Genomic DNA, 11,535 nt, shown 5'->3' with positions numbered 1-11,535 from the left:
GTTCACCAATCAGACATCGGTTTCAGCGAACCAACCTGTTGGCTATGTTTGCCTGGTCGAATATCTGGCTAGCCCACCGATCGCGTTCATGTCGCGGTCGGCGACAAGCTGTGGTAAGGCCGGGCACGGTTGAAACATATTAATGGCTACGTCCGACTGGAAGTGAGCGTGTTCCTCCTTTCATACCCGATAATCCCTTTGCACAGAACCCCCCTTTGACGACAATCTGACTATATCTACCTACACGATGACTGCCACAACCCATGCGTCATTCGGCGAGAACACGGAAGGCTTGGAAGTAGCCAAAGCCTTTGGTGAAAACATCCGCGGGAAGACAATCCTCGTCACCGGAGTCAACCGTGCCGGCGTTGGATTTACGACTGCACAGGCTTTCGTGAGCAACTTTGGAATTTGACCGTAGCCGTTGCTAATATGAACGCAAACAGGCATCGCAAGCTCCTGCTCGTGTTATCATCAGCGGCCGCACCCCATCTAAACTGCAGGAATCGATCGACGCTCTCAAGCAAGACTATCCGGATGTTGAATACCGCACTCTCCAAATGGACCTAGCCAGCCAGAAGGGCGTCCGCGCCGCTGCAGCTGAGCTCTTGTCATGGTCCGACGTACCGGCAGTCGATATTGTCGTCAACAATGCCGGCATCATGAACCTGCCGGAGCGTACTATCAACGAAGACGGGCTTGAAATGACCTGGGCAACCAATCATTTGGGGCACTTTCTCGTAAGTTGCCTACCTCGTGGAAAATCTGAATCATGCAGGAGGATTCAATGTCATCCTACCTTCTTATCTGTCAGGAAAATGCTGACAGTGTTATGTTCTCCAACTTTTATAGTTCACATGCCTCATAATGCCCAAGATTCTGAAGGCTGCAGGACAGAACCCCAAAGGTGCAACGCGGATTATCAATGTCACCTCAGGCTCCCCCATCATGGCAGTTCCGCGTTTCAGCGATGTCAATTTCGAGACGGTCAACAAGGACCTCCCGGAAGAGGAGCAGCCCATGTACCAACTGTTAGAAGCTTGGGGCTACACTGACACGCAGAACAAGGCCTACGTTGGTATCGAGGCCTACAACCAAAGCAAAGTTGCAAATGTGCTTTTCAGTGTTGGCTTGAATCATCGACTGTTTGAGAGGCACGGCATCTTGAGTCTTGCTGTCCATCCGGGAGTTCTGAAGACCGAGCTCTCACGTGCCGCCGTTCCTGAGGTCACGGCTGCTATCAAGAAGATGTTCGAGCAGAAAGTGTTTACCTGGCGCTCTCAGGGAGCTGGTGCTTCTACGAGCCTCACTGCAGCTACCGACCCGAAGCTGAGCCTTCCTGTCACGGATCCGGGGCGGGAGGATGGCAAGGAGAATGTCGGAGTATTCCTCATGGATTGCCAGATCACCGACAAGGCTAGAGCCCCCAGTACATCGAGTGCGAACGCTGAAAAGCTTTGGGAGATCTCAGAGGGATATGTCAAGGAGAAGTTTGCGTGGTAGGGCGGGTAGACGGTGGCAATAGGATCACGTGACACGTGGATCTTGTCACGGTTTCAACTTCGCAGCTTGAAGCTCATGTGCCACGTTACAAGCACCTAAGATACGTAGCAAACGGAAACACTCCCACTCAGACATCAGACTGTGCTCACCGCGCCAGAAGCAACAATCGATGATGGCGTGAGTGGCTGTCAGTTTCTTGGGGCCAAGGCCAGGAGGCGTGGCAGCTACTGGGCATTTCTTGGGCCACCGGGTTGCCTTTTGACCTCCGATCTGCCTCACCTCGTGTTCCCGCCCTAAGTGATCCCGAGTACGCCCAGCAGACCGCAAGTGCCGCTACTTTCCGCTGGCTGTCTATTGTTCCGCGTGCGCGAGGCATTTTGTGTCGGTCTAAAGCTCGTTTTCTATTCTCGGACGTGTATAGCATGGCAAGGCAAGGCAGCTACAAGACTTCAACAGAGCTATAAGATGACGAGTCCACCAACTCACTCACCCAGACTGCACGCTCCGCCTCCCTCCTTCTTCCCCAGGTCCAAGACTCTTGTCGCTCTTCGTCTGTTCTCGTCTCCGCCCGCCACGAACCACCGCAGCCACTCAACAAGCACATGGTTTTCGTCTTGGGCACCGCTGCCGAGTCCACGCCCAGCAACCCGAACATTAACCAAGGCTTTGCCAGACCTGCTGATTGGTCGGCCTCAAGGCCTGCCGCCCTGTTCCGTTCCCAGTTGATGCCATCCGCTCTTGGTGCCACGCCTTGCCATCCACACGGCTGCAGCGTACACTGCCTGACTGACTGACACACTTCCGGTATTCTAGAACTCTATTCGCATAATCCACCCCCCAGGGTTTCCATCCCAGATATTATGTGAGGCTCCCCTCTTTGTTCCCATGACTGTGATCCCTCCTACACCCATGTCGTCCCCTGTGGCCCAAGCACACATCACACCACCAGCACCCACACCAACATGTCCACCTCGTCACAATCCGGCTCGTCCGCAGCCTCCCTCCGCTCTTTCAGCTCTTCCATTCCCTCCACCATCCCCGAAGACGACCAACTCAACATATCTGCCGCCACGACAGCACCACCCCCAGCCTACACGTCCCTGTTCCCCAACCAAACAACCACCACCATTCCCGACCCCACTAACATGATGCGAGACCGCCGCGAGCAACCACGCTACACGACCATCACGCTCCGCGAAATCCGCTTCCCCAACGGCTGCCCCTGCCACCCAGCCACCCCACAAGCCGGCCGCGAAGCCGCCATCCTCGAGCACGTCTCGGGCCTCCGCGCCGCCTGCGACTGGATCCCGCACGCCCGGCCGCGGCTGGTCGAGGACTCTCGCAAGCGGGCCGCGGAGCTCGAACGCCAACGCGCCACCAGCCAGGGCAGCGTCTCGAGCTCCAGCTCTACCTCCAACTCCGGCGCTGGTGGCCTGCTACAGCCGCCACTGCCATGCCATACCACGACGACCACGTCCGTCGCTTCCAAGTCTCGAAATCGACGCCCCTCGGCCTTCTTCTCCCGCAGAGTCTCGGGCTCGAGGTGAGGCTGTTTGACGACGCGCACGACCTCCCGAGGGACCTGGGTCTCGTCTATCGAACTACGAGCTTGAAGTGGTGGGAGTGCATGGCCACGCTGCCGCCCAAGTTTTTGGTGCTGTCGGCCGGCAATGTCGATGTCGATGTTGATGAAACTGAGGCACATGCCAAGGGCATGTGCGAGGTCGAGATCGAGGCGGCGGTGGCGAAAATCGAGAGGCCGTTGATGAATCTGCCGCCGCGGAATCGCGCGAGGATTCAGATGGGCTTTGTTGGGGCGCGGTCTGCGTACAAGGAGGGAGGTGCGCATGAGGAGTGGGAGGTGCGGCAGAAGGGGTGGAGACGGCAGTGGGATTTCTTTCCCGTCAGCAGCAGCAGCAGCAGCAACAGCAGTAGCTATGGTGGTGGCGGTGGTGGTGCCGCTTCATCTGCATATGCATCTACGTCGACTACCACTACGACTACAACTACGCCAACCTCAGCTCCAGCAAAAGCCCCCGACTCCGCCACATCCACCTCCAACTCCCTCCAATCACCAACCAAGGTCTACACCTGGAAAGGCTCGCACAGCGTGCTCTCGCACCTCCCGGCCTCCGCAGCAGCGACGCCCAACTGCCACGGCAACCTCAAACTCCTCGCCCCAGACGGCACGCTACTCGCGGCGTGGAAACAGTGCCGCGACCGCAGGATCTTGGGGAACTTGTATGTCTTCCGACGACCACCGGAAAAGGAGGCCAGCGATGTAATGGGCGGTGGTTGTGCCTTGCCCACGGATGTCCTTGTCGTGACGTGCCTGTACGTCGTGGTCGTGGAGAGGATTCTGTGGACGACTTTCTTTGGTGGTTGAGTTTTGAGGAGTGAGGGAGAAAAAGCTTGATTCGTGTATTTCTTCCACAGGCTCTGGCTAATTGCGGCTGTCGTGCGAATGCACGCGTGCGTATCTGTGCGTGGCTGTGCGTCCGGCATAGTCCGGATCTTGATGACTTGATGACTTTGATTACATTGACGGATGACGGATGTCAGACTTGGGCCCCTCGCCGAATCTTGTTCTAACTTCTTCTATCATTTACCCCATGGTCGAGGCTGTTTTGTGGGGAATTGTTGTAAAAGGGTCAGGTCAGCATGAGCTTGAAGCATGAGCGTGAGGTTGCCTTGCGTTGCTTGCATCAGCACCAGAAGCCCTGCAGTGTGATGGTCGGGAAAAGGGGCTTTCGCGGTGGCCTCGGGATGGCCGATCCCCTTTTTGAAGCATTTCCACTGTGTCGTGTGAGCAAATGATGCTACGAATATTCTCTGAGGCCAAATCAAAAGTATTCGGAGGATCATTGTTATCGTGAGGATTTTGGCAAGGCCATTTTTTGATGCATTTCGGTTCTGCAAGCGCGGAGTATGGCGGATGGAATGGCGTTATTACGCATCATGCATGACAAGACCTGGAGTTTAGCTGATGGCTTACATAAGGAGTCCGTCTTTTTGAACACAATCGAAGGATTGAAGGGAGCTTCTTCAATCCTGCTTGTTCTGGACTTACAAGTGCATGTTTTCGTGATTGACGTCTGAGACGCACCCGGGGGGACATATGGCTCGTCGTCGAAATTTGACGAGAATTCACGAACAAGCCGGTAAATTCGCATCGACTTCAGCAACGGCATTCAAGATGGACCTCATTGACGCACTTGTTTTCGTGGCCGTAGGTGTAAATGTGTACAACATTGAGCACGCGGCGATAAACCCAGGCATTGGGGACACTCCTCACTGACGAAACATCGCCAATCTCTTTGCCACGGCTGAGTTCCACGGTGTTTGAGGCATCTGGATTTCCAAGATGCGCGAGCCGAATGTAGATACTGTAGTGGGTAGGAGCCAGTGACGCCGGCGTTGTGTCTTTTTTGGAGGTGATTTGCTACGGAGCTGGGTAGTATAGCTAATTCTGACCGGAAGAACTGGCAGGACAGGGCTCGGTAGCTTGGAAAGAGTCTGTAAATATTCGCGCGCCATTCTTTGCTTTAGGTGTTCACGGGTTGTTAGGACATGCAGCACGAGCGTGAACGGTGTGCAGGATTGATGAGACGGTGGCATTGCTGACTAGATCGGAAAGCCTTGAAGAAATTTCTTCGAGGTTATTCAGCATCGACGTCTTGAAACAAGGAAACCTCGATTTGCAGCATTGACTCATGCAGACCTTCTTGGGCCTACTCTGGGCTTTTGTGGAAGGCATTCTGCGGCCGCATATCTCGACGGTAATTAAAAGGCGGGCTGCGTTTGGGCCCCTTGCTGTTCATCGTTAGATATAGATCACTCTGGCAGTCAAGCGTGCGCTAGGGGTCCTGAATCCATACGTGTCAACCCGGGGACACAAGCCAGCACAATTCAGCACGCGGCTCTCCGCATATGCGCCCAGGACAGTGAGAGAGTTCCCCGCGTTGTACTGGTCGGTCCGGAACTTTGCAGTCGTGCCTCGGTGGGATGGGAGTTATGCCACTAGTGAAGTAGAGCCGTTATGCTATGCCGGAGACTGGAATGCCGATAGTGATGGCTGTTGGGCACCGAAAGTCTACTGTAGAGTGTCTGTGCTGGCTTTGAACAAGTCTAGAGCTGGCGAGGCTAGCCACTCTCACCCTGCTGGCGTCGGTGGCGAGCTGCTAGCGCCAGTGCTTTGGGATATTGCAATGTAGCTGAGACGATGGCAAAGCCAGCAAGTACCTGCAGGAGTCTTTGCATGATCTCTGGAGCTAATGGCACCTTTTGCCGGTCCTCTTAGAAATATCGTGTAAGTACTCGGTATTCTAAGCAACGAGGCACAGGTAGTAGTACATAGCCGGAGGATCGAATCGATTATTGCCTGGTTCCAGAAATGGAACAGATCAGCCAGGTGCATCGGATCTCGACGGCGGCATACCGACGGTAGGTTCGCCTGTGCCCCGGTCGAAATAAAGAGGGGGTTTGGGGATGCGGTGCAGATCATGCCAGTGGGAGGTGAAAACTGATCCTGGTTTCCGCTGATCTATGCAGGAGATCCGAGTCAGAGGTTGCTGGTCAAGTTAGGGAGAAGGTACGGTTCCGCAGCAATGGAGATCGGCGCGCTGACAACGGTCTGGATGACTGGGCATCTTAAGATTCGGTCATATCCTCGGTGGTAGTAGCCGCGAAGCCAAAGCATAGAGCTCGTGGCCGAGTTTCCGAAACGGTTCCGAGTTATCTATGCTTAGAGCAAGTTTGACACAATTGTACCTCGAGTCGCCAAAAGGTTGTCGGGTGGCTCTTGGCAAGTCGGACAGCGCCTGGGACAATGCCTGGAACAATGCCGGGGTGTCTGTGTGTTGGGGTGCAGGTACCTGCTGCAGCCTACTGGTGGGTGGTACCTGCATGGTCAGAGGAGTACGGAGTAGCCTGCGCCCCGGTGTACGCAACTGCAAGTCGCCACCTTGGTCGGCTTTCCTTCTCAGGACTTCGACAGAAACAAGCATCAGACTGATCGACAGACTTGAAAAGAATTCGGCTGTTGACACCGGCTCCTGGCATTTGTTTCCAGCCAACGAATTTCGAATTGATTTGCCGCATAGCTCGGAACCAAATTCGCATGGAACGGGTTTCGGCCACGAAACCTTGCCACGGACGACGACCATCTCGATCCATGGTACGAGGCAGAGCCACAGATTGATAAGATTGCACTTGCAGCCAGTCACAACGAAATCAGGTACAAGAACTCATCTCCGCGGACTCGTCCCTCGCAGAGCTCCGATCGGAACAGCGAGTGGACGATCATTGCAGAAGGGCCAGGCGCTGACTTCTACAGGGCGAGCCAGGGCTCAACAATATGTGTGCGGCATTGAGGCAGCTACTACTGGTTCGAGTGAGGCATCGATATGCAAACTCATGGGTGGATGCAGGGCAGTCAAGCTTCAGACTACTCTCAACCTCGGATGAGCCTTGCGACTAGCTCTCTCTCCATCTGTCACACCATGTTCCTCGAGCACGCCCAGGAAAAAGCTTGCCTGGTCTCGCGAGTACCAATTCCTGCTTCCGTTCGACCTTCAGACTTCCTGAAGAATCCCGGACCGCTGGAGCCCTCCCAATTTTTGCGCAGATCTGCACCCTAGGAGAGCTAGGCCACAACGTGACGCGCGCTAGAATAATCTGCCCCTTGCCGCCCTCCTCGAAGGGCTGAAGGGGCCATCATCGTTGTTGCGAGCAGTTCTTGCACGTCTCACGCTGCCGCGGGTTGAGGTGGAGCCGGCGCAGTTCGTACGCTATCATGTACAGACGCTTGAGACTCTGAGACTCAAAGCCTGTTAGACCCCACGTTGGTGGTAGCATATCCACAACAATGGAAGATGTGCAGTAGACCCGCGGCGGAATCGCTTGCCAAGCTCCAACACGCAGTCGCGCGAGCGAAGCCACCAAAGAAGCGACCCAGTGCGGAGTCCCAGAGATGATGAAACCCGCGCGCGTGGGTCCATGCCATTTGCACAGCCCTCTCCTCTATACCCACCGTCGGCCTCATCTCAGTCATCCGGTGCGGATCCTCGATGGATGGCTTCCTAAAGCTGTTCGTCTGACGGCACACCGACCAGGAGGCCAACAACAAGCGCCTCCCAGGCTTGCGTGGTCGACCCAACATCCAGGGTCTTTGACGCCTCTCACCGCTGTTGTGGTACTTCCGTGCAGAGACCCAGAAACCCAGAAACCCAGAGTCCCCACGTTTCAGGTGCCCAACGCCCCATCCAACGCCGCGTCAAGCATTGTCGGTATCCCTAGCCTAAATCACCCGCGGTCCAGACGAATCTAAATGCGACCTCTTACCTGGCTTCTCGAAGCACGAACAGTATCCTCTCGAAGCTCTTAGCTGCCGACCGGCTAGCTGCTTGCCACCATGCTTTGGTACACCGCTCCCACGCTTATCCCAGCTCCCCCCATGCCTGATTCGGCTTCATCTTAGCACCAAACTAACTGCTTTCACCTCGGTTGGCGGACCGGCACCGCCCAAGACAGGTCAGAAATCATCCCAGACTGCCTCGAGTGGCTCGAGATCAGCCGGCCCATTTCGGACCTCTGACTCTTCTCAGGTCAAGTGCCCCTCCAGAGTTTCATCTACCTCTTTTCGCCTGAGTCGTCTCGCCCTGTGCTCGTCAGCCCGGCTGTGGTCGGCAGTTGAGGTCGTCTGCGTCCTGCCCGCCGACTAACACAACCTTATTCCGACAAGCGACCCACGAGTCTACGCGGTATGTCCATCACCAGCACCACCCCAGTTCGCCTCGATCCGCACTGGCTTCGTTTCATCATCTCGACAAGTAAAATTTCTCTTGACACGAGTTGCCGATCATCAGACCCTAGCGTTTGTTCATCAACCGCTCACGGAACATTCCACCCCAGAGGCTAGCTTATGGGGCTTTCCCCGATTGCCATATTCTTATGCTGTTGCCTCTTCCAGTGCTTGACATGTACCTCACATTGACCGTCCTGCTATTGTGGTGGACTGGCCCCCGACGAATCATCGCCTCCTCAACCCCTTGTCACCATCCGTATCTCATTCATCACATCCTTCCGAGGTCTAGCCTCACATTTTTTTACATGTTCTTTTCCGAGCCCTCTGTACCTACACCCTGACTTGATTCCTTCCTTCATCCCTCGTATACCGCATACAATTCGCCACCCACGTTGTTGTGAAAAGGCGACGGAGCCGGCATGGGAAGAGCTCTGCCTGGCTGAAACTTGCTGGATAGGATTTGGACGGAGGAGAGGCAACGGGAAATGCAAGGCTTGCGACCACCCCAGCACTATGGTCCCGGCGAACCTTCAGCATCTGGTGCCAGCTACTTGCCGCACTTGGCGACATCTTACAGCGAGACACCTCCATTGTATCGAAGACCGTCACCACCAAGAATAGTGTCGGGAGACCCACCAACTATGTCTGGCTATTACTCACGGGATATTGGCTCAGTCTCACCGCTCGAGAGTCATGCTATCCTTGGGGAGTCACTTAGAGCAGGCCCGACTGGAAGTAGCACGCCTTCTCCTGGCCAAATGTCCGCGCATATGATGATGCAGAACCCCAAGCGTGCATATCGCCAACGAAGAAAGGACCCTAGTTGCGATGCGTGCAGGGAGAGGAAGGTCAAGGTCTGTTCATGTTCGGCCAGATGGTTACGTGGTACTAACTTTGTCAGTGCGATGCTACAGAAACATCAAGCTGCACCGAATGTTCGAGCCGAAATGTGAGATGTCAGTTTACCAAGGACACGAACCGGCGCATGTCCTCTATCAAGTGAGTGTTGTCCGCTCCTAGTACAGCAGCTGATGCTAATTCTCCGCAGACAGGTGCAGGATCTTGAGCGTCAGCTCATTGAAGCCCGACAGCAACTCGAAAGAGTACGCGCAAGAGAAGCAAAGATCGACCCCTTTGATGACTACGTTTCGGACGCGACACAGCCACTGGTCGAGGTTCCGCTGATAGGTCGATCACCCCGGCGAATGCTGAAGGCTCGCGCACCTCAAGACCTCTCCCAGGCGCGAGCGAACCTAGTCGATGTCGGTCGCGGCGTGCTCAAGCCGCCAGTGACCAATGCTCAGCCCTTGAGCAATCGCCAGTCACACCAGAGCATTGATACGCCGCATCTGCCTCCTCGTGCGACAGCCGATCGCTACATGCAGTTTTACTTCGAGTGCATCCACCGCCACTATCCTGTATTACACTGGCAGACCTTCAGACAACACTATCTCGAACTGTACGAGGGTGGTGGTGTTCAGGCCTTACCGCCCGAGCTCATCGCGGTCATGTTCGTGGTGTTTGCTTGTGGTGCGCTGTCAACTCGAGACACCCAATCTCTTAAGGAAGCTCAGGAACATCTGACAAGAGCTGTGTCCACGATCAACTTCTGGGAAGATGATGTTTCGACCAACCAGGCCATCGTCGCATTTCTCGCCAGCCTCTTTTTGGCTGAGGTCAATCGCAAAACTGCAAGCTGGATTTGGGCGGGCTCTGCCATTCGGATGGCGCAGGATCTGGGTCTGCATGTTCAAGGCGGGCAATGGTCTCCGGTAGAGGGCGAAATGCGAAAACGTATCTGGTATTCCTTTTACGTTTGGGATCGGTATGCGTCCCTGTCTATCTGTGGTTGCATGCAGAGCACAAGCTGACAATCACAGGCTTCTGGCCATGGAGCTCGGTAAGCCCATGATTATCAACGACGACGAGTGCGATACCGAATATCCCGAACTGCTAGAAGAGGAGAGGGCACAAGTTGATCCTGCGAACCCATGGTCGAACCCACCACCTTCAACACTTTTGCTGGCGACGATACATATTACCCGTCTAATGGCCCCTATATCTCGACTCTTCCGATCTCTTTGCATCACAAACGATACGTTGATGAAATTCGAGGCTCATCTGGGTACTTGCTTAGGTCTGTACCCTCAAGCTCTACAACTGGCATCATCCACGGCTATCGATCCGAGGAATGTGATGCCGCTCATCTACTTTCAAAATACACGGTTCATGCTCCACCGCCATAATCTGTCGCCTTCCTGCTCCCCTGAGCAGAGATCGCAGGCCATGGAACATTGTGTGGCAGCTGCACGCGATACTGCGAAGGTAGTTTCCCGCTGCATAGCCCCGGATGGACGGACACCGCAGCCAGAAGCGGAGCAGCATTTCATGCTTTGCGCAACCACAATGGCCTGCACGCATCTTTGGAGAGCAATGCTCTTTCTGCTGTTTCGACCGTTGGACGATGCTTTCCTCATCCTTGCGAGGGCGGCAAGCATTATTGGGACGACAAAATCCATCAACGTATCTTGTGGCAGACATTTATCGTTTTGCTTGCGTAAGCTGGTGGAGAAAATGGAGTCGCCTGCGGCAATCGATCTGGAGCAGGATGAGGAGATGGTGGTCTATCTGTCGGGCGACCTGCAGTCCGGCACCAACAGCTGGGTTTGGGGCAACGCTGAGACTGGAACACACCTAAGCCGCCGGCAGAAGCACGGGAGACCCAAGCAAATGTCACAGGATCACGATGCCTTGTCACCCACACAGACACAATCGCAGTCACAGTCGCCAATATGGGATAGCGAGCTCTCAGCAGAGGAGCAGCAGGACTGGGGTGGCTGGCAGACGATCGATCGCGGGGCGAGATATCTGCAATCGCTACAAGAGAAGCGCATGCACAGTCAGCCTATAGCTCACCATGGCGACCGTCCACCTCCGTCGATACTACCACGAATGCCGGGAATGGAAGAACAGCAGTCACTCCCGTCAACTAGCTTGCCCATCTCAGCACCACCTATTGCTTCCGGACCGGTATTGGCGCCCATCTCGCCTTCCAGCCAAAGTCAGTCGAGTGACACAACTAATAAATCTCGCATGACCATTGCGAACATCATATGAGGCTCAGTCCATTGCGACGGGTCAGGAGCCGGGAGGAGAGACAGCCTCGGCGCCTTGCGCTTGGTTTGACGTGAAGATACCCTTCTGTATGCATGCATAGATAGTATTTT

The 11,535-nt window shown here is 55.0% G+C and overlaps 4 protein-coding genes across 4 annotated transcripts; all 4 read left to right on the top strand.

The window, feature by feature from the left end:
- Positions 1 to 247: 247 nt before the first annotated feature.
- Positions 248 to 1,503, top strand: HMPREF1541_01215 (uncharacterized protein; the record flags this gene model as incomplete). Its single annotated transcript, XM_008713515.1, has 3 exons — positions 248 to 394; positions 447 to 740; positions 853 to 1,503. The coding sequence occupies 3 exons, from the start codon at positions 248 to 250 to the stop codon at positions 1,501 to 1,503; spliced, it is 1,092 nt and encodes a 363-aa protein (XP_008711737.1).
- A 962-nt stretch (positions 1,504 to 2,465) lies between these two features.
- HMPREF1541_01214 (uncharacterized protein) lies at positions 2,466 to 3,050 on the top strand (the record flags this gene model as incomplete). Its single annotated transcript, XM_008713514.1, has 1 exon — positions 2,466 to 3,050. One exon carries the CDS (start codon positions 2,466 to 2,468, stop codon positions 3,048 to 3,050), a length of 585 nt encoding a protein of 194 aa, XP_008711736.1.
- An 80-nt stretch (positions 3,051 to 3,130) lies between these two features.
- Positions 3,131 to 3,889, top strand: HMPREF1541_01213 (uncharacterized protein; the record flags this gene model as incomplete). Its single annotated transcript, XM_008713513.1, has 1 exon — positions 3,131 to 3,889. The coding sequence occupies one exon, from the start codon at positions 3,131 to 3,133 to the stop codon at positions 3,887 to 3,889; it is 759 nt and encodes a 252-aa protein (XP_008711735.1).
- Positions 3,890 to 8,949: 5,060 nt separating this feature from the next.
- On the top strand, positions 8,950 to 11,425 carry HMPREF1541_01212 (uncharacterized protein; the record flags this gene model as incomplete). Its single annotated transcript, XM_008713512.1, has 5 exons — positions 8,950 to 9,162; positions 9,210 to 9,307; positions 9,357 to 10,133; positions 10,189 to 11,207; positions 11,277 to 11,425. The coding sequence occupies 5 exons, from the start codon at positions 8,950 to 8,952 to the stop codon at positions 11,423 to 11,425; spliced, it is 2,256 nt and encodes a 751-aa protein (XP_008711734.1).
- Between the last annotated feature and the right edge of the window lie 110 nt (positions 11,426 to 11,535).

Source organism: Cyphellophora europaea (genome assembly GCF_000365145.1).
Source record: "Cyphellophora europaea CBS 101466 unplaced genomic scaffold supercont1.1, whole genome shotgun sequence".
Taxonomy (NCBI): Eukaryota; Fungi; Ascomycota; class Eurotiomycetes; order Chaetothyriales; family Cyphellophoraceae; genus Cyphellophora; species Cyphellophora europaea.
This window is presented reverse-complemented; position numbering and strand designations above follow the sequence as displayed.